Source organism: Bombina bombina, chromosome 11 (genome assembly GCF_027579735.1).
Source record: "Bombina bombina isolate aBomBom1 chromosome 11, aBomBom1.pri, whole genome shotgun sequence".
Taxonomy (NCBI): domain Eukaryota; kingdom Metazoa; phylum Chordata; class Amphibia; order Anura; family Bombinatoridae; genus Bombina; species Bombina bombina.
The window spans coordinates 8310011-8331927 of record NC_069509.1 but is presented as its reverse complement, the minus strand read 5'-3'; the positions used below and the strand labels follow the sequence as shown (position 1 = coordinate 8331927).

General features: G+C 44.9%; 1 protein-coding gene across 1 annotated transcript in view; it reads right to left on the bottom strand.

The window, feature by feature from the left end:
• PKMYT1 (protein kinase, membrane associated tyrosine/threonine 1) overlaps nt 1–21917 on the bottom strand; it is a 285504-nt gene that overhangs the window by 248942 nt on the left and 14645 nt on the right. Inside the window, exons 2-3 of the mRNA XM_053694811.1 lie at nt 9090–9589; nt 8909–9015 (exon numbers count right to left, since the gene is read on the bottom strand). Of these exons, the coding sequence (XP_053550786.1) occupies nt 8909–9015; nt 9090–9589 (607 nt within the window). The remainder of the gene's footprint in view (nt 1–8908; nt 9016–9089; nt 9590–21917) is intronic.

Below are 21917 nucleotides of genomic sequence, written 5' to 3'. Positions count from 1 at the left end.
AAGCTTTAACCCTTAAAATAACGGAACCGGAGCCGTTTTAACACTTTAACCCCTTTACAGTCCCTGGTATCTGCTTTGCTGAGACCCAACCAAGCCCAAAGGGGAATACGATACCAAATGACGCCTTCAGAAAGTCTTTTCTAAGTATCAGAGCTCCTCTCACATGCGACTGCATGCCATGCCTCTCAAAAACAAGTGCGCCACACCGGCGCGAAAATGAGGCTCTGCTTATGCTTTGGGAAAGCCCCAGAGAAATAAGGTGTCTAATACAGTGCCTGCCGATATTATAATATCAATAAAACCCAGATAAAATGATTCCTCAAAGCTAAATATGTTTTAAAACTGAATCGATTTAGCCCAGAAAAGTCTACAATCTTAATAAGCCCTTGTGAAGCCCTTATTTACCATCGTAATAAACATGGCTTACCGGATCCCATAGGGAAAAATGACAGCTTCCAGCATTACATCGTCTTGTTAGAATGTGTCATACCTCAAGCAGCAAGAGACTGCACACTGTTCCCCCAACTGAAGTTAATTGCTCTCAACAGTCCTGTGTGGAACAGCCATGGATTTTAGTTACGGTGCTAAAATCATTTTCCTCATACAAACAGAAATCTTCATCTCTTTTCTGTTTCTGAGTAAATAGTACATACCAGCACTATTTTAAAATAACAAACTCTTGATTGAATAATAAAAACTACAGTTAAACACTAAAAAACTCTAAGCCATCTCCGTGGAGATGTTGCCTGTACAACGGCAAAGAGAATGACTGGGGTAGGCGGAGCCTAGGAGGGATCATGTGACCAGCTTTGCTGGGCTCTTTGCCATTTCCTGTTGGGGAAGAGAATATCCCACAAGTAAGGATGACGCCGTGGACCGGACACACCTATGTTGGAGAAATGACAGCTTCCAGCATTACATCGTCTTGTTAGAATGTGTCATACCTCAAGCAGCAAGAGACTGCACACTGTTCCCCCAACTGAAGTTAATTGCTCTCAACAGTCCTGTGTGGAACAGCCATGGATTTTAGTTACGGTGCTAAAATCATTTTCCTCATACAAACAGAAATCTTCATCTCTTTTCTGTTTCTGAGTAAATAGTACATACCAGCACTATTTTAAAATAACAAACTCTTGATTGAATAATAAAAACTACAGTTAAACACTAAAAAACTCTAAGCCATCTCCGTGGAGATGTTGCCTGTACAACGGCAAAGAGAATGACTGGGGTAGGCGGAGCCTAGGAGGGATCATGTGACCAGCTTTGCTGGGCTCTTTGCCATTTCCTGTTGGGGAAGAGAATATCCCACAAGTAAGGATGACGCCGTGGACCGGACACACCTATGTTGGAGAAAAGTATTTGATGTACTCTGGGAAGGAGTGCAATATGTAACCTTTCACTTGCGCTTAGCAGTGCGAGGTAAAGCATTAAAAGCCGCAGACACCGCCGTCTGAACTGCTCAGTAACGCCTGTTGAAAAAAGACCCCCTCCAGATGGAGGATCAGCAATGCTACGGGAAAACTGCATGTGTATAGAGATAACAATTGTAGGGTACGCATCACACTGGACAAAAACTGAATGGCTCCATGGTATCAAACATGTTTGATATTATCACATTATCAAGGCATATGGAACATAATTGAGAGGGGAACTAGGGCCTCCTCACCATATAAACAGGAATTACTCTAGAGAAATAAAAAGGAACCCTTATACCCCAATTGCTGGGGCACTTACCACCTCCTATGACTCAGACACTGTGACCCTGTCTTCTTGCGTTATCATACATGTATAAAATATGAAACAATCTTACCAGAATCTACGCCATGGAACAAGAGCACGGCCCTTCAAGTGTGACAGATAGTAGCATCGCTTCTGACATGGACTTAAGTGAAGAAAGCAGGCAGCGAAACTCGTTGATTGCCTATGGAGCTGTTAATATGAGTCAGGATGGTTTCACAGAAAGACTCTCCCTGCATCTCCAGACTCTAACTTTCATCCATGCTCTCACTGAGAGGCTGACAGGACTACTTAAAACTCCAGGCCCATCTCGAAGAATACTACCCTCCATAAGAGACTACTCCGAAATCTTCTAATACTTCTCTGCCAACCTCCTGAGACGAAAGGCAAAGAATGACTGGGGTTATGAGGAAGTGGGTGCGGTATTTAAGCCTTTGGCTGGGTGTCTTTGCCTCCTCCTGGTGGCCAGGTTCAGTATTTCCCAAAAGTAAGGAATGCAGCTGTGGACTCTTCCCATATTAAGATGGAAATACTCTTAAAAATGTGGGCACTTAAAGTAATTAAACTTTACAATTACACTTCTTTTTTTAAAATACTTACCATTTTGTTACCATTTCGTTGTGTACCCCCTTAGGCGTCCAGGACGTGAGGCAATGCAACGATTGGAGGAAGCTGGATGATCATCGATATGCTAAATACTGAAGGAGATGCGAGCAGAGGATCAGCAGTAAGATTTAAAAAAGAAGCATAATTTAAAAGTTTAATTACTTAAAGTGCCCATGTTTTTAAGAGTATTTTTAAATGCTGGGCTTTAAATCAACCTTACAATCACTTTAACAAAACATAATTTATGCTTACCTGATAAATTCCTTTCTTCTGTAGTGTGATCAGTCCACGGGTCATCATTACTTCTGGAATATTACTCCTCCCCAACAGGAAGTGCAAGAGGATTCACCCAGCAGAGCTGCATATAGCTCCTCCCCTCTACGTCACTCCCAGTCATTCGACCAAGGACCAACGAGAAAGGAAAAGCCAAGGGTGAAGTGGTGACTGGAGTATAAATTAAAAAATATTTACCTGCCTTAAAAACAGGGCGGGCCGTGGACTGATCACACTACAGAAGAAAGGAATTTATCAGGTAAGCATAAATTATGTTTTCTTCTGTTAAGTGTGATCAGTCCACGGGTCATCATTACTTCTGGGATACCAATACCAAAGCAAAAGTACACGGATGACGGGAGGGATAGGCAGGCTCTTTATACAGAAGGAACCACTGCCTGAAGAACCTTTCTCCCAAAAATAGCCTCCGATGAAGCAAAAGTGTCAAATTTGTAAAATTTGGAAAAAGTATGAAGCGAAGACCAAGTTGCAGCCTTGCAAATCTGCTCAACAGAGGCCTCATTCTTGAAGGCCCAAGTGGAAGCCACAGCTCTAGTAGAATGAGCTGTAATTCTTTCAGGAGGCTGCTGTCCAGCAGTCTCATAAGCTAAACGAATTATGCTACGAAGCCAAAAAGAAAGAGAGGTAGCAGAAGCTTCTTGACCTCTCCTCTGCCCAGAGTAAACGACAAACAGAGAAGACGTTTGTCGAAATTCCTTAGTTGCCTGTAAGTAAAATTTTAGAGCACGGACTACATCCAGGTTGTGCAGTAGACGTTCCTTCTTTGAAGAAGGATTTGGGCACAAGGAAGGAACAACAATCTCTTGATTGATATTCCTGTTAGTAACTACCTTAGGTAAGAACCCAGGTTTAGTACGCAGAACTACCTTATCCGAGTGAAAAATCAAATAAGGAGAATCACAATGTAAGGCTGATAATTCAGAGACTCTTCGAGCCGAGGAAATAGCCATTAAAAATAGAACTTTCCAAGATAACAACTTTATATCAATGGAATGAAGGGGTTCAAACGGAACGCCCTGTAAAACATTAAGAACAAGGTTTAAACTCCATGGTGGAGCAACAGTTTTAAACACAGGCTTAATCCTGGCCAAAGCCTGACAAAAAGCCTGGACGTCAGGAACTTCTGACAGACGTTTGTGTAACAGAATGGACAGAGCTGAGATCTGTCCCTTTAATGAACTAGCAGATAAACCCTTTTCTAAACCTTCTTGTAGAAAAGACAATATCCTAGGAATCCTAACCTTACTCCAAGAGTAACCTTTGGATTCACACCAATATAGGTATTTACGCCATATCTTATGGTAAATCTTTCTGGTAACAGGCTTCCTAGCCTGTATTAAGGTATCAATAACTGACTCAGAAAACCCACGTCTTGATAAAATCAAGCGTTCAATTTCCAAGCAGTCAGCTTCAGAGAAGTTAGATTTTGATGTTTGAAGGGACCCTGTATCAGAAGGTCCTGTTTCAGAGGTAGAGACCAAGGTGGACAGGATGACATGTCCACCAGGTCTGCATACCAAGTCCTGCGTGGCCACGCAGGAGCTATTAGAATCACTGATGCTCTCTCTTGTTTGATTCTGGCAATCAATCGAGGAAGCATCGGGAAGGGTGGAAACACGTAAGCCATCCTGAAGTCCCAAGGTGCTGTCAGGGCATCTATCAGGACTGCTCCTGGATCCCTGGATCTGGACCCGTAACGAGGAAGCTAGGCGTTCTGTCGAGACGCCATGAGATCTATCTCTGGTTTGCCCCAACGTCGAAGTATTTGGGCAAAGACCTCCGGATGGAGTTCCCACTCCCCCGGATGAAAAGTCTGACGACTTAAGAAATCCGCCTCCCAGTTCTCCACTCCCGGGATGTGGATTGCTGACAGGTGGCAAGAGTGAGACTCTGCCCAGCGAATTATCTTTGATACTTCCATCATAGCTAGGGAGCTTCTTGTCCCTCCCTGATGGTTGATGTAAGCTACAGTCGTGATGTTGTCCGACTGAAACCTGATGAACCCCCGAGTTGTCAACTGGGGCCAAGCCAGAAGGGCATTGAGAACTGCTCTCAATTCCAGAATGTTTATTGGCAGGAGACTCTCCTCCTGACTCCATTGTCCCTGAGCCTTCAGAGAATTCCAGACGGCACCCCAACCTAGAAGGCTGGCGTCTGTTGTTACAATTGTCCAGTCTGGTCTGCTGAATGGCATCCCCCTGGACAGATGTGGCCGAGAAAGCCACCATAGAAGAGAATTTCTGGTCTCTTGATCCAGATTCAGAGAAGGGGATAAGTCTGAGTAATCCCCATTCCACTGACTTAGCATGCACAGTTGCAGTGGTCTGAGGTGTAAGCGTGCAAAGGGTACTATGTCCATTGCCGCTACCATTAAGCCGATTACCTCCATGCATTGAGCCACTGACGGGTGTTGAATGGAATGAAGGGTGCGGCAAGCACTTTGAAGTCTTGTTAGCCTGTCCTCTGTCAGGTAAATCTTCATTTCTACAGAATCTATAAGAGTCCCCAGGAAGGGAACTCTTGTGAGTGGAACGAGTGAACTTTTCTTTTCGTTCACCTTCCATCCATGTGACCTTAGAAATGCCAGTACTAACTCTGTATGAGACTTGGCAGTTTGAAAGCTTGAAGCTTGAATTAGAATGTCGTCTAGGTATGGAGCTACCGAGATTCCCCGCGGTCTTAGTACCGCCAGAAGAGCACCCAGAACCTTTGTGAAGATTCTTGGAGCTGTAGCCAATCCGAATGGAAGAGCCACAAACTGGTAATGCCTGTCTAGGAAGGCAAACCTTAGGTACCGGTAATGATCTTTGTGAATCGGTATGTGAAGGTAGGCATCTTTTAAATCTACAGTGGTCATGTACTGACCCTCTTGGATCATAGGTAAAATTGTCCGAATAGTCTCCATCTTGAACGATGGAACTCTTAGGAATTTGTTTAGGATCTTTAAGTCCAGGATTGGTCTGAAAGTTCCCTCTTTTTTGGGAACCACAAACAGATTTGAGTAAAACCCCTGTCCCTGTTCCGATCGTGGAACAGGATGGATTACTCCCATTAACAAGAGCTCTTGTACGCAGCGTAGAAACGCCTCTTTCTTTGTCTGGATTGTTGACAACCTTGACAAATGAAATCTCTCTCTTGGAGGAGAGTATTTGAAGTCCAGAAGGTATCCCTGAGATATTATCTCTAGCGCCCAGGGATCCTGGACATCTCTTGCCCAAGCCTGGGCGAAGAGAGAAAGTCTGCCCCCCACTAGATCCGATCCCGGATCGGGGGCCCTCAATTCATGCTGTTTTAGGGGCAGCAGCAGGTTTCCTGGTCTGCTTGCCCTTGTTCCAGGACTGGTTAGGTTTCCAGCCTTGTCTGTAGCGAGCAACAGCTCCTTCCTGTCTTGGTGCAGAGGAAGTTGATGCTGCTCCAGCTTTGAAATTACGAAAGGAACGAAAATTAGACTGTCTAGCCTTAGCTTTGGCTTTGTCCTGAGGTAGGGCATGGCCTTTACCTCCTGTAATGTCAGCGATAATCTCCTTCAACCCGGGCCCGAATAAGGTCTGCCCTTTGAAAGGTATATTAAGCAATTTAGACTTAGAAGTAACATCAGCTGACCAGGATTTTAGCCACAGCGCCCTGCGTGCCTGAATGGCGAATCCTGAATTCTTCGCCGTAAGTTTAGTAAGATGTACTACGGCCTCCGAAATGAATGAATTAGCTAGTTTAAGGACTCTAAGCCTGTCCGTAATGTCGTCCAGAGTAGCTGAACTAATGTTCTCTTCCAGAGACTCAATCCAGAATGCCGCTGCAGCCGTGATCGGCGCAATGCATGCAAGGGGTTGCAATATAAAACCTTGTTGAACAAACATTTTCTTAAGGTAACCCTCTAATTTTTTATCCATTGGATCTGAAAAAGCACAGCTATCCTCCACCGGGATAGTGGTACGCTTAGCTAAAGTAGAAACTGCTCCCTCCACCTTAGGGACCGTTTGCCATAAGTCCCGTGTGGTGGCGTCTATTGGAAACATTTTTCTAAATATCGGAGGGGGTGAGAACGGCACACCGGGTCTATCCCACTCCTTAGTAACAATTTCAGTAAGTCTCTTAGGTATAGGAAAAACCTCAGTACTCGCCGGTACCGCAAAATATTTATCGAACCTACACATTTTCTCTGGTATTGCAACTGTGTTACAATCATTCAGAGCCGCTAACACCTCCCCTAGTAATACACGGAGGTTTTCCAGTTTAAATTTAAAATTTGAAATATCTGAATCCAGTCTGTTTGGATCAGAACCGTCACCCACAGAATGAAGTTCTCCGTCCTCATGTTCTGCCACCTGTGACGCAGTGTCTGACATGGCCCTAATATTATCAGCGCACTCTGTTCTCACCCCAGAGTGATCACGCTTACCTCTTAATTCTGGTAATTTAGCCAAAACTTCAGTCATAACAGTAGCCATATCCTGTAATGTGATTTGTAATGGCCGCCCAGATGTACTCGGCGCTACAATATCACACACCTCCCGATCGGGAGATGCAGGTACTGACACGTGAGGCGAGTTAGTCGGCATAACTCTCCCCTCGTTGTTTGGTGAAATTTGTTCAATTTGTACAGATTGACTTTTATTTAAAGTAGCATCAATACAGTTAGTACATAAATTTCTATTGGGCTCCACTTTGGCATTGCAACAAATGACACAGGTATCATCCTCTGAATCAGACATGTTTAACACACTAGCAAATAAACTTGCAACTTGGAATACAATTCAATTAGAATAATATTAAAAACGTACTGTGCCTTTAAGAAGCACAAAAGATCTATGACAGTTGAAAATTAATAAATTGAAAACAGTTATAGTGTAAACAACACAACTTTAGCAAAGGTTTAATCCCATTAGCAAAGATAACAAATTCTGAAAGCAGGAAACAAATTACAGAATAAACGTTTTTTATCTCAGTCAACTATAATTCTCACAGCTCTGCTGAGAGAAATTACCTCACTCAAAATAAGTTTTGAAGACCCCTGAGCTCTGTAGAGATTAACCGGATCATGCAGGAAATACAATGAGTTGCTGACTGAAATATTTGATGCGTAGCAAAAGCGCCAAAAAACGGCCCCTCCCCCTCACACACAGCAGTGAGAGAGAACAGAAACTGTCAGAAAAAAGATTTTAAGCAACTGCCAAGTGGAAAAATAGTGCCCAAACATTTATTCACTCAGTACCTCAGCAAATGAAAACGATTTTACATTCCAGCAAAAACGTTAAACATAATTTCTAGTTATTAAACAGCTTTATGTAATTCTTACAGTGTAATTCTAGTGAAGTACCATTCCCCAGAATACTGAAGTGTAAAGTATACATACATGACATTATATCGGTATGGCAGGATTTTCTCATCAATTCCATTGTCAGAAAATAAAAGCTGCTACATACCTCTATGCAGATTCATCTGCCCGCTGTCCCCTGATCTGAAGTTTACCTCTCCTCAGATGGCCGAGAAACAGCAATATGATCTTAACTACTCCGGCTAAAATCATAGCAAAAACTCTGGTAGATTCTTCTTCAAACTCTGCCAGAGAGGTAATAACACACTCCGGTGCTATTTTAAAATAACAAACTTTTGATTGAAGATATAAAACTAAGTATAATCACCATAGTCCTCTCACACATCCTATCTAGTCGTTGGGTGCAAGAGAATGACTGGGAGTGACGTAGAGGGGAGGAGCTATATGCAGCTCTGCTGGGTGAATCCTCTTGCACTTCCTGTTGGGGAGGAGCAATATTCCAGAAGTAATGATGACCCGTGGACTGATCACACTTAACAGAAGAAAAATATATATGCAGTATATATACATAAAAAATAAAAAGGAAGCTGAAACTTGAAGGTTAATGTAATAATTAAATCTATAAAGCCAAGTTTTAGAAAATCAGCCCAATGTTTTAAGTACATGGGTGTCGAATATTTCAACAGAAGTTATGAGACCACAAACAGATATTCATACAATCGTTTACATAAAGCTCATGAGGATTCTACACCAGAGGTCGGCTTCACTTTGCCAGTGAAAGTAACACAAAGGGGAGGTAGAACTCACAGACTACTGCAGCTGTGTTATAGGGATTCTCTGTCTGCAGCCTAACTATTCCTGCCCACAATACAACTACAATTACCAAGTCAATTTTGTTCCCTGGAGGCATGAAAAATATGCTGAAACCTTCAAGAAAAGGAGAGTTTAGATGATTTGTGTCACAAGTTCTGCTTTAAAGAACAAAGAAATACTCACCAGAGGTAAATTCTGATGGAAGGTTACCCTGCCGTAACTGCTGCCAGCCTTCTCCTCCCTTCGGGAGTTCCATGTTACATGCAACCTCCAGCAGAGTCATCCCAAGGCTTGAGAAACAGAAACATCAGGCAAATCATACAGAACAGATACAAGGATATGCACTAACTGGAGAATGCTTTACCTAAAAACATCAGCTGCTTTTCCAAACACTCCATCTAGCAACTCAGGTGCCATATAACGTGGGTCACCCTCCTGCGCATCCCCAATACCCTCTTGGGTGCCATCCAGTTCAAACATTAAGCCAAAGTCACCAAGCTTGCAAACACCAGAAAAAGAAAGAAAAACATTGGCTGGTTTGATGTCGAGATGCAATAAGTTGCGGTCATGTAGGTGTTTAAGGCCCCTAAGCAGGTCAGAGGTGACATTCCAAATTTGGCGAGGTGGGAGGGACCCTCCTATTTCCTCAGAATACTGCTGCAGACTCTTTGCACATAGTTCTGTTTGTAAGTAGAGCATACGCTTCTCCTCCCAGGCACGTACAAATCTCAGGCAGTTAGGGTGCTCCCCAACTCGCTCATGCTTTCTCACCTCCTGAAGTTTCCTATGTCTGTCTGACTCTCCACGGAACGGAGAAACAGAACGCTTCACAGCATACAGACAGCCATCCTCACGGCTTCGTACCTAAGGGGAGAACGTAATTTGTAAGATATCTAAAAAAGTATCACAAGAATATACTGAGCAGGCAGCTAATGGTTACAAATATACAAATTTTGCTCTTTAGTTTAAATTTAAACCACTGATCTAAGCAGTGTCAACAGTTACAGACAGAGTGTGTGTGTGTGTGTGTGTGTGTGTGTGTGTGTGTGTGTGTGTGTGTGTGTGTGTGTGTGTGTATGTATGTATGTATGTATGTATGTATGTATGTATGTATATATATATATATATATATATATATATATATATATATATATATATATATATATATATATATATATATATATTTTATTGGCCACCAGGAGAAGGCAAAGACACCATAGCCAAAAGCTTAAATACCTCCCCACTTATTCTGCCAAGGGAACAAGGAACAGTAGGAGAAATATCAGGGTATAAAATGGTGCCAGAAGAAAACAATTCAAATCTAGGGCCGCCATCCTGAGAGCACGAGCTTCTAACCTAATAAGTTACACAAACATAACTTTGTTTTGGCTTTTTCTCATAGATTGTTTTCTAAACATCTTAAAATCAAGGCCTCTTTGTCTAGTATTATTTTTCCAACCCAATTAGTATCTGGTCAAATTCCAAGAAAGCATATCTTACTAATTCTAACATAGAGAACCAGTTTTTTTTTAGCAACCACCAATCACGTGAGATTTATTGGCCAATCATTATCAGCCAATTAGCTCTCTGCTTTGTAAGTTACTGTAAGGGTATAAAAATGCATGTATATGAAAACGTCTTAGTCTTGCGTTGCTGTGTTTTGTGCTGGGACTCTGTTGCAACAGTGTAATAAAGATTACCTCTCCTGAGGTGAGCCCTTGTTTGATAAATATCTGGTCTGGACCTCTTGTTTACTGCACCGGAGACGAGCTCACTCATGACATGTCAGAGACCCAAAAGATGTCAAGGCAATCGAACTGAGCCATAAACCAGGAAAAAAAAAAAACTGGACAAGTAGAAAAAACAAAAATAACCCTATTAGAAGGGAGATCACAAAAAGGAAGAACGTATTGCAAATTGCAATACAGAACTACGACAGGTAGAAAGAAATAAAAAATAAACAATCTACAGACGAAATAGGTCATTGAATAAGAATTCAAAGCCCACCTCCTGCACAGGTACAAAGGAACCTTATGCAACCCCAGAAGGATAAACTAACCCCAAAAAGGAGCAAGGAATTGACTTGCCCAGCAAACACAACTGTACACCTGGAAGCATAAGCCTCTGGAACCGGAACACAAACAAAAAGCAAAATGTTCTTGCAAAATCACATGCCAGAGAAAAGAACCACAGCTGGTATTCAACCGCAACCTTGCACTTGCCAGGCAGCTATGCTAACCAACAGGCTATCTATGCTGACTACCCCCTTCGAACAAGAACTAGCTAGACGAGCTCTGATCCAGCCCATACTAGAGGGGAAGAAGCATACTCCAGTATTCAGAAGAAATCAGGACAAGCTAACTGCTCCAGAGATATATAGAGAGAGATAGAGATATAGAGGAACACTCCACACCTAAAATAAATAAAATAACCAACTACGAGCTGAAGGAAAAAACCTTCAGAAAACAGCCTTCTCTCTGTCAAAGCGACCCCTCGCAAATCGCCCAAGAGGAAAAAATCCCAAAAAACGCAGAGACCCTGACCCGGAGGGATCCCTGCAACAAGGGAACTCGCATGGCATCAAGACGAAAAAAAATGGGAGTAACAAACAAACAGTCTCACTGACACGCACTCCAGATAGGACCGAAACATCCTCACCAGAGAAAGACATGACCGAAAGGAAGAAGGTTAGAATGGACCTCCTCAGAGTCTTAAGAAACTTCCACCGCAGGATTCAAACTCCAAGTCTACAGCTCGCTAGGCTGGGAACTAATCCCTTAGGCCACATGGTCCTGAGGACCTCAGCTGAGAAACTCTATCCGTTTTCTTCAGATATACTTAGAACCACCTCTGGATAGACCGAGCAAAACGGATGAATGTAAAGACCATCCGTTCCGAAAGAGCACGCTCAGAGAACGGATTATTGTCAAGAGCAGTAGTGGGCCTCCACCCACCAACCATCTACGCAGGAGGGACTCACAAACTCAAAAATGACCAAGAGGCCCCAACTGGCATGGATCCAGAAGACCAGACCTCAGAGCAAAAAGCTCTACTTAACAAGCCCCAAGGAGAATTGGAAGGAAAATCCTGATCGATATTCCCCAGAAACACACTCTCCCTACTGACAGGGAAGAGACCAAGACAGAACTGCCCCAGGTGAACTAGGAGAAAAAAAAATCCCCAATACCGGGAGATCTGGACCCACTGGAGAGCGATACTCCCACCGGTAATCCAGAAAGACAGTTAAAAAAGAAAACAAGCTAAGGTGAAGACCCGGCCCGGGCTGAATCCAACACCCCCAACCACAGCGCCAACGAAGGCCTGAAGGGGAATTCGAGGACAGAACCCGAAGAACAAATCTAACTTCGTAAGCTGTAAGGCAAAGAACCTTCCTGTCTGAAAGACCAAACCGCATCCAAAGGATCCAACCTGACGCCACATTAGAACTCAGTCTAGGACCACCTCTGATGGAAAACGGAAGAAGCATCCCAAAAATTCTACTAGCTGATGCAGGTAAAACCCGAACTGCCAAGACTCGGAAGCCACCATAACACCTAGACATGTGCTACTGTCACAAAACAGAGAAGAGACACAGAGGCGCCAACATGGGTTCGTATCGTCAGGCAGATGGATATATAAACATTAATAAAGGAGAATGGGTACTCACAAACGCAGCACACTCAATAGTGCTGGTAGGGCAGGCTGGAACTTAACAGTGGTCCAGCTCATTGTCAAAGGCACGCTGGGCACAATAGATCAGAGCTTAGCAGAAATACATCACAGGTGCCTATGAAGGGTTACAAAAGAAGAGCTACCATAGCATAGTACAGTCCAATCAGATGTGAAGATGATATAAAGTCACACTTACAATAGGTGCTGCACCTTCAGGTGCAGTATTAGCAAGCTGAAACCTCTTAGTCGCCCAGCAGACTACTCTCCGGGCAAACAGGATCCTCACCAAACTCCACGTAAAGGTATACCAAACGACAGAAAGTGTATCATAAAAACCTATAACTTTATTAAAAACAAAGCAACGCATTTCAGGGGCGGTTTCCTCAGGCACTGAATAGCGAGCAGGACCACTGTTAAGTTCCAGCCTGCCCTACCAGCACTATTGAGTGCGCTGCGTTTGCGAGTACCCATTCTCCTTTATTAATGTTTATATATCCATCTGCCTGATGGTACAAGGCCATGTTGGCGCCTCTGTGTCTCTTCTCCTTTAGAATATCGCATCCCAGGGATTGACCATCCTATGTCAGAGAGCAGCCACACCATTGGAATTCAAAGACTTTATCACCACATTGTATTGTTTTGTCCTATATTGCCAACACTCTATTTGGGACATTTAGTTTGTTTGTTTTTTATTAATTATTATAAATTATTCTTGTTATTTTCATCATATGTATATTCTATAGGAATTATTAATATTTTTTGATTCATCTGTTATTTTTGATTTATCTGATATAGTATATATACCTAGGAAGCACCCCCTTTGGGGACTGATGCGTAGTTGCATTTTCCCCTAATTTTCTTCTGGTACTGTCACAAAACCCCAGATCCCCAAAACTTAGGATCAAAACGCGGTTTCGAAGAAAAAAACGGTCCCTAATAACTGGACCAGGTTAAACAAGAAAGTTAAAATGGACTGTTACGGTTACCCTTAGTCTCGCTGAGAGATGGACCGCTTAGTAGCCTGGATCCCTATTGCTAAAGAGGGGAGAAGCTGCTTTCCATAGTATTCTATATGAGTCTCGCAAATATAGAATAATCTCCCTTAGCTGCAGTACAGCTAGGATACCCTTCTGCCCACAAAAACGAGTCAACGCTGCGATTGAGGGTCAAACAAGAACTCAGGACTGGGATGCCCAGCCTGCTTTTTATTAAGGTTACATGCACACAGGGCACTCCCAGGGGGAGAGGGGGGGAAGCACAAAATCCCCCATCACACATTTAGATAGAGAGCACTGTCCTTTGACAGGCCACAATAGGATTACAGTACTTAAGATAACAAGTTTACAAGTTCATCTTATCAATTAGCAGTCTGGCTCCAGAGGTGATTAGACAATAGTTTCTAAAAGCTGAAAAAAAAGAGTTAACTCTTTATGAAATGAAACTTGTTACAGTTTTCTTGGAGCCCTTCTTAGGCGCTGGCTTGCTGGTTCAGGCATTGCTGCTGGGAAATAAGCTCTTCATAACAAAATAACTAATGCTTCTGTAACATTGCTCCCTTTCTGTGGAACACTCTGGCAGACACGGTCTGACCCCTTTTCGGGGCAGACTAAGGCTGTCCAGACCGCTGGTTATGCGGGGCTGAGGTCGGTTTGTCTGGACAACCCGTCGGCGTTGCCATTCTGTTTCCCAGGTCTGTAAGTAATGGTGAAATTGAAGGTTTGCAACGATAAGCTCCAACGTAATAGCCTGCCGTTATCTCCAGAGACCCGGTTCAGCCACACCAACGGGTTATGGTCGGTGACCAGAGTGAACTCCTGACCATATAAATAGGGAGTCAATTTCTTTAATGCCCACACCAAAGCCAAACACTCCTTTTCGACCGCTGCATAGCTGACTTCGCGGGGCAGGAGCTTCCGGCTGATGTAGGCAACTGGATGCTCCCCTCCATCTTCGCCTACTTGGCTGAGGACGGCTCCCAGCCCGAACATGGAAGCATCTGTATGGACGATAAAACGTTTGTTAAGGGCTGGGGCCGCCAAGACAGGAGCGTTAATTAGAGCATTTTTGAGAGCCTGGAAAGCCGTTTCACAGTGGGGAGACCACAGGACCTGTCGAGGTAAGTTCTTCTTGGTCAAGTCAGTCAGGGGTTTGGCAAGTGTGCTGTAGTCTGGTACGAACCGTCTATAGTACCCTGCCGTGCCCAGGAAGGCTAGGACCTGAGTCTTAGTGATGGGGGTGGGCCAATTGGCGACAGCTTCTATTTTGGCCGGCTCTGGTCGCTGCTTTCCACACCCCACCCGGTGACCCAGGTACTGTACCTCGGCCATCCCAAAGTGGCATTTTTCTGGCTTCAGAGTCAGGCCAGCAGCCCGGATCTGATCCAGAACCATTCCCACATGAGCTAAGTGGTCCTCCCAGGACTCACTGTGGATCGCTATGTCGTCCAGGTAGGCGCAAGCAAAACTCTGGAAGCCATCCAGGAGCCTATCCACCAAGCGCTGGAATGTAGCTGGGGCATTCTTCATCCCAAACGGCATTACCCTAAACTGATATAAGCCGAATGGGGTGACGAATGCCGACTTGGGGATAGCCTCCGGGGCCAGGGGAATCTGCCAGTAACCTTTGCAGAGGTCAATAGTGGTCAGGTAATTTCCCCTGGCTATACGATCGAGTAGCTCGTCTACCCTGGGCATAGGGTAAGCGTCCGTCACGGTATTTTCATTGAGCCTCCGATAGTCTACGCAGAACCGGGTGGTCCCATCTTTCTTGGGCACCAAGACAACTGGGGAGGCCCAGGGACTATCGGAGGGCTCAATTACCCTGAGCTGGAGCATCTCATCGATCTCCTTCTTCATTCCTGTCCTAACTGCTTCGGGGATTCGGTACGGAGCCTGGCGCAAGGGAGCTTGTCCCGGAGTATCTACCTGGTGGGTGGTTAAAGTAGTGTACCCTGGCTTCGGGGAGAAGGTGAGGTGTTTGGACTGGAGGAGTTGGTTGAGCTGCTCCCTTTCAGTGGGGCTAAGTCGGTCCCCTATCTGAACCTGCGCCACTATACCTGTGGGGAGGCTCTTTTCTAATAGGTCTGGAATGGGTAAACTGTCGGGGTCTTCCTGAGGGGAACAACATACGGCCGTCACGTTCTCTGGTCGCTCAAAATATTCCTTGAGCATGTTTACATGGAATGTCTTTCTAAGATTGTTGTCGTGGCAGCTAGCTATCACATAAGTGGTGTCTCCCCTTTTCTCTACGATCTGGTAGGGACCCTGCCAGGACGCCTGCAATTTGTCTGTCTTCACCGGCTTAAGTACTAACACCTTTTGTCCTATGGTGAAGATTCTCTTTCGGGCCCCCCGATCGTACCATACTTTCTGTCTTCTCTGGGCCAACTGGAGATTAGCCCGCACGGATTTGGCTAATTGCTCCATTCGGTCCCTGAGTTCCAGCACGTATGGCACAATTGGGACACCGTCAGCCTCCATCTCTCCCTCCCAGTGCTCCCGGATCAGGTTTAGGGGTCCCCGTACCTTTCTTCCGTAGAGCAACTCGAAGGGAGAGAACCCTGTCGTTTCCTGGGGCACCTCCCGATAAGCAAATAGGAGGTGCGGCAGGAAGCGTTCCCAGTCTCGGTATTCCTGAGTGAACGTCTTGAGCATTTGCTTGAGGGTCCCATTGAACCTCTCACACAGCCCGTTCGTCTGGGGGTGGTATGGGGAGCTTAGGAGGGACTTAATTTTGCAAACCTGCCAGAGTTGTTGGGTCAATTCAGCCGTAAATTGGGTGCCTCGGTCGGATAGGATTTCTTTTGGAAATCCTACCCGGGAGAACACCTGTACTAGTGCATTCGCTACCGTATCCGCTTGTATGTTGGATAGGGCGACAGCCTCTGGGTACCTGGTAGCGTAGTCCACTACGGTAAGAATGTATCGCTTACCGGAGGGACTAGGGGTAGCCAGTGGTCCCACTAGGTCAATAGCAACCCGGCTGAAGGGTTCCTCTACAATGGGCATATTTACTAGCTGGGCTTTAGGGTGATCGCCTCGCCTTCCTACTCGTTGACACACATCGCAGGTGTTACAGTAAGTTCTAACGTCAGCGTGCACCCCTGGCCAAAAGAACGTGTGAGTAATGCGGTGTAGGGTACGGGTAACGGCTAGGTGGCCTGCTAAGGGGATGTCGTGGCCTATTTTGAGGATTTCTTGACGGTATTTGTGGGGCACTACCAGCTGTCGCCTACGCTGTCCCCTTTTCTCTGTCCAGCGGTATAGTTTCCCTTTTTCCCATAAGAATGTTTCGTTATCTGCCCCGCCCCCTCCGGTCTCTGCTCGTTCCCGGTACTTTTGTAAGGTCGGGTCAGTCTTAGACTCTGCCTCGAAGGCATCTGGGGTGTCCCAGGGTATGGGGCCTAACCTGTCAGGCAAGGTCGGGGTAGGTCTTACCTGTGTCTCCCGCACTGGTGAGAGCTCTCGCTCCGTCCGGGCTTGGGCCCGTGTAGTCACTGGGTCCGCCTCGTTGTTGCATACTGGAGCATAGGCAGAAGTCATGGGGCCCAAATCGTTGCCCAGTAGTACTTCGGCAGGTAAATTATCCATTAGGCCCACGTTCACAGCCCCCTTTCCCGCTCCCCAATCAAGATGCACTTTAGCTGTTGGAATTTTGTACACATCCCCCCCCGCCACTCTAACGGCCACAGTCTGTCCGGATCGCTTGTGCTCTGGCACCAAATGACTCTGTACCAGCGTGATAGTAGCCCCTGTGTCTCGCAATCCCTCGGTAGATCGCCCCTCGAGCCATACCCTCTGCCGATGGTGCTGGCGGTTATCTGAGGCAGCATATACAGGGTCTGCCTCGTGAAGCGGCCCCACATATCCCTCCATAGGGGCCTCTTGGTTAACACAGAGGGCCCGGGCCGGACGATAGGACCCAGAGGGGTAATTGTAATTCCTGGGTGTCTGGTGCGTATTAAGGGGGCAGCTAGCCATGAAATGCCCTGGTTGCTTGCATCGGTGGCAAGTCGGTCTGGGACGCTCAGAGCTGTTATTGGGTGGTCCTGAGTGTCGGACGGGCCCTGTGGGCACCGGGGCTCGGAATTCAGCACGAGGGGGTGCACGGTAAACCTCTCTGGGTTCGACCCGTGCTGGAGCTCGGTAGTTCATGGGTTCGTGAAGACGGGAGTCATAATGTTCATCGGCCAATTTGGCTGCTTCTTCTAAGGTAGAAGGCCGCCTGTCTCGCAGCCATTCCTTCCCTTGCTGTTCCATGCCATTATAAAAATGTTCTAAGAGAAACAATTGTAAAATTTCCTCCCCAGTCACCGCTTTACTTCCGCTCAGCCAGTGATTTGCCGCTCTCCGCATTCGGTGCGCCCATTCCATATGGGTATCGTTAGGCTTCTTTTCCGTGCCCCGAAACTGTCGGCGATACGTGTCCGGAGTTACAGCGTACCGTCGCAACAGTGTCTCCTTAACTAGCTCATACTGTGTCACTTCCTCAGCACCCAGAGTACGAAAGGCTTCCAGGGCTCGCCCGGATAGTTTCCCAGACAATATCGTGGGCCACTCTCTGTTGGGAATCTGGTGCAGGGCACATTGCCTTTCGAAGTCCGCCAAATATTCATCAATCCCTGTCTCGCTCTCTAGGAAGGGTCGAAATGCCGCATAGGGTATCTTGGGCCTCCCAGCATTTTCGACAGGGATGATTACCTGCGGGGCTTCAGCATTGCGGTGTGCGTTCGCTAGGTTGAGTTCGTGGGCTCGAGTCTCTCGTATATCCTCGTCCGCCTCCGCCATCAACTGCTGTACCAATTCCATGGAGGGGTTCGGCCCATATAATGAGAGCCTTTCCCGAACAATCCTGGTTTTTTCGTCACTAATCGTGGTCGGTGTTTCCGCCATTGTGAAGCTCTGATCCAGTTCGGTCAATTCTGCGATCAGCTCTCTCCTCGGCCGGTTGCTGGCGTACCCCCCTCTGCTTTCAAGTAAATCCTTTAGGGTTGTACGCTTCAATTTTTCGTAAGCGCTCTCCATCCGTTCTGTACCTCTCCTAGGAAATCCAGGAAAATCCCGCCGCTGCCGCCAAATGTTACGGTTACCCTTAGTCTCGCTGAGAGATGGACCGCTTAGTAGCCTGGATCCCTATTGCTAAAGAGGGGAGAAGCTGCTTTCCATAGTATTCTATATGAGTCTCGCAAATATAGAATAATCTCCCTTAGCTGCAGTACAGCTAGGATACCCTTCTGCCCACAAAAACGAGTCAACGCTGCGATTGAGGGTCAAACAAGAACTCAGGACTGGGATGCCCAGCCTGCTTTTTATTAAGGTTACATGCACACAGGGCACTCCCAGGGGGAGAGGGGGGGAAGCACAAAATCCCCCATCACACATTTAGATAGAGAGCACTGTCCTTTGACAGGCCACAATAGGATTACAGTACTTAAGATAACAAGTTTACAAGTTCATCTTATCAATTAGCAGTCTGGCTCCAGAGGTGATTAGACAATAGTTTCTAAAAGCTGAAAAAAAAGAGTTAACTCTTTATGAAATGAAACTTGTTACAGTTTTCTTGGAGCCCTTCTTAGGCGCTGGCTTGCTGGTTCAGGCATTGCTGCTGGGAAATAAGCTCTTCATAACAAAATAACTAATGCTTCTGTAACATGGACATCCAGCGACAGCTGCTGGATTTGAACCATCAACCTTCGAGTTGCAAAGCCGCAAAGATAACCATCAGCGAAGAGAATAATAAACTCTGCCTAATGTGTAATGACACTGCAAAGATTACCGTGACAAGACTCCAAAGGTCACCTAGTCCAACAGGACAGAATTAAAAACTCAGTTCCGGCCTCTAGGACCTCCGAACCCATATGATTCAGCATCAAGTGTCCATCCAGAAGACCTAAGACGACAGGTCCTGCCTGTCCTCTGGGATAGATGGACCTGCTCTGCCTGGACCATAACACTAGAAAGAGCTGGTCTTTAGAGTAGAAGAACAGACTTAATTACCCAAAGAAGGACCTGCTCGTCATCAAGGGTACGACACGTCTGTCATAAACAAAAAAATTAATGTCATAATCTTAAATTCCAGCAGTGCTAGGAAAACTGAGAATAAACAAAGAAAATAAGCTCCGAGGCTTAAATATACTGCTCTATGAAATCGTGGGAATCCTCACCCCGAACAGAGACCTAGAAGCTTTCACAGAAGACCATTAATCACGACCATCAAAGTTGATAAAAAAAGAAACAACCCAAGTGACAAACTCCAAAAAAGAGAGTGTCCACAACAATTCAAGCTCTAAAAACAAAAACTATCCGAAACGAAATAGAAATGAAATCAGTTAAACTCACAAAAAAACATAATTTATGTAAGAACTTACCTGATAAATTCATTTCTTTCATATTAGCAAGAGTCCATGAGCTAGTGACGTATGGGATATACATTCCTACCAGGAGGGGCAAAGTTTCCCAAACCTCAAAATGCCTATAAATACACCCCTCACCACACCCACAATTCAGTTTAACGAATAGCCAAGAAGTGGGGTGATAAAAAAGTGCGAAAGCATATAAAATAAGGAATTGGAATAATTGTGCTTTATACAAAATCATAACCACCACAAAAAAAGGGCGGGCCTCATGGACTCTTGCTAATATGAAAGAAATGAATTTATCAGGTAAGTTCTTACATAAATTATGTTTTCTTTCATGTAATTAGCAAGAGTCCATGAGCTAGTGACGTATGGGATAATGATTACCCAAGATGTGGATCTTTCCACACAAGAGTCACTAGAGAGGGAGGGATAAAATAAAGACAGCCAATTCCTGCTGAAAATAATCCACACCCAAAATAAAGTTTAATGAAAAACATAAGCAGAAGATTCAAACTGAAACCGCTGCCTGAAGTACTTTTCTACCAAAAACTGCTTCAGAAGAAGAAAATACATCAAAATGGTAGAATTTAGTAAAAGTATGCAAAGAGGACCAAGTTGCTGCTTTGCAAATCTGATCAACCGAAGCTTCATTCCTAAACGCCCAGGAAGTAGAAACTGACCTAGTAGAATGAGCTGTAATCCTCTGAGGCGGAGTTTTACCCGACTCAACATAGGCAAGATGAATTAAAGATTTCAACCAAGATGCCAAAGAAATGGCAGAAGCTTTCTGGCCTTTTCTAGAACCGGAAAAGATAACAAATAGACTAGAAGTCTTTCGGAAAGATTTAGTAGCTTCAACATATTTCAAAGCTCTAACAACATCCAAAGAATGCAACGATTTCTCCTTAGAATTCTTAGGATTAGGACATAATGAAGGAACCACAATTTCTCTACTAATGTTGTTGGAATTCACAACTTTAGGTAAAAATTCAAAAGAAGTTCGCAACACCGCCTTATCCTGATGAAAAATCAGAAAAGGAGACTCACAAGAAAGAGCAGATAATTCAGAAACTCTTCTGGCAGAAGAGATGGCCAAAAGGAACAAAACTTTCCAAGAAAGTAATTTAATGTCCAATGAATGCATAGGTTCAAACGGAGGAGCTTGAAGAGCCCCCAGAACCAAATTCAAACTCCAAGGAGGAGAAATTGACTTAATGACAGGTTTTATACGAACCAAAGCTTGTACAAAACAATGAATATCAGGAAGAATAGCAATCTTCCTGTGAAAAAGAACAGAAAGAGCAGAGATTTGTCCTTTCAAGGAACTTGCGGACAAACCCTTATCTAAACCATCCTGAAGAAACTGTAAAATTCTCGGTATTCTAAAAGAATGCCAAGAAAAATGATGAGAAAGACACCAAGAAATATAAGTTTTCCAGACTCTATAATATATCTCTCTAGATACAGATTTACAAGCCTGTAACATAGTATTAATCACAGAGTCAGAGAAACCTCTTTGACGAAGAATCAAGCGTTCAATCTCCATACCTTTAAATTTAAGGATTTCAGATCCTGATGGAAAAAAGGACCTTGAGACAGAAGGTCTGGTCTTAACGGAAGAGTCCACGGTTGGCAAGAGGCCATCCGGACAAGATCCGCATACCAAAACCTGTGAGGCCATGCAGGAGCTACCAGCAGAACAAACTAGCATTCCTTCAGAATCTTGGAGATTACTCTTGGAAGAAGAACTAGAGGCGGAAAGATATAGGCAGGATGATACTTCCAAGGAAGTGATAATGCATCCACTGCCTCCGACTGAGGATCCCGGGATCTGGACAGATACCTGGGAAGTTTCTTGTTTAGATGAGACGCCATCAGATCTATTTCTGGAAGTTCCCACATTTGAACAATCTGAAGAAATACCTCTGGGTGAAGAGACCATTCGCCCGGATGCAACGTTTGGCGACTGAGATAATCCGCTTCCCAATTGTCTATACCTGGGATATGAACCGCAGAGATTAGACAGGAGCTGGATTCCGCCCAAACCAAAATTCGAGATACTTCTTTCATAGCCAGAGGACTGTGAGTCCCTCCTTGATGATTGATGAATGCCACAGTTGTGACATTGTCTGTCTGAAAACAAATGAACGATTCTCTCTTCAG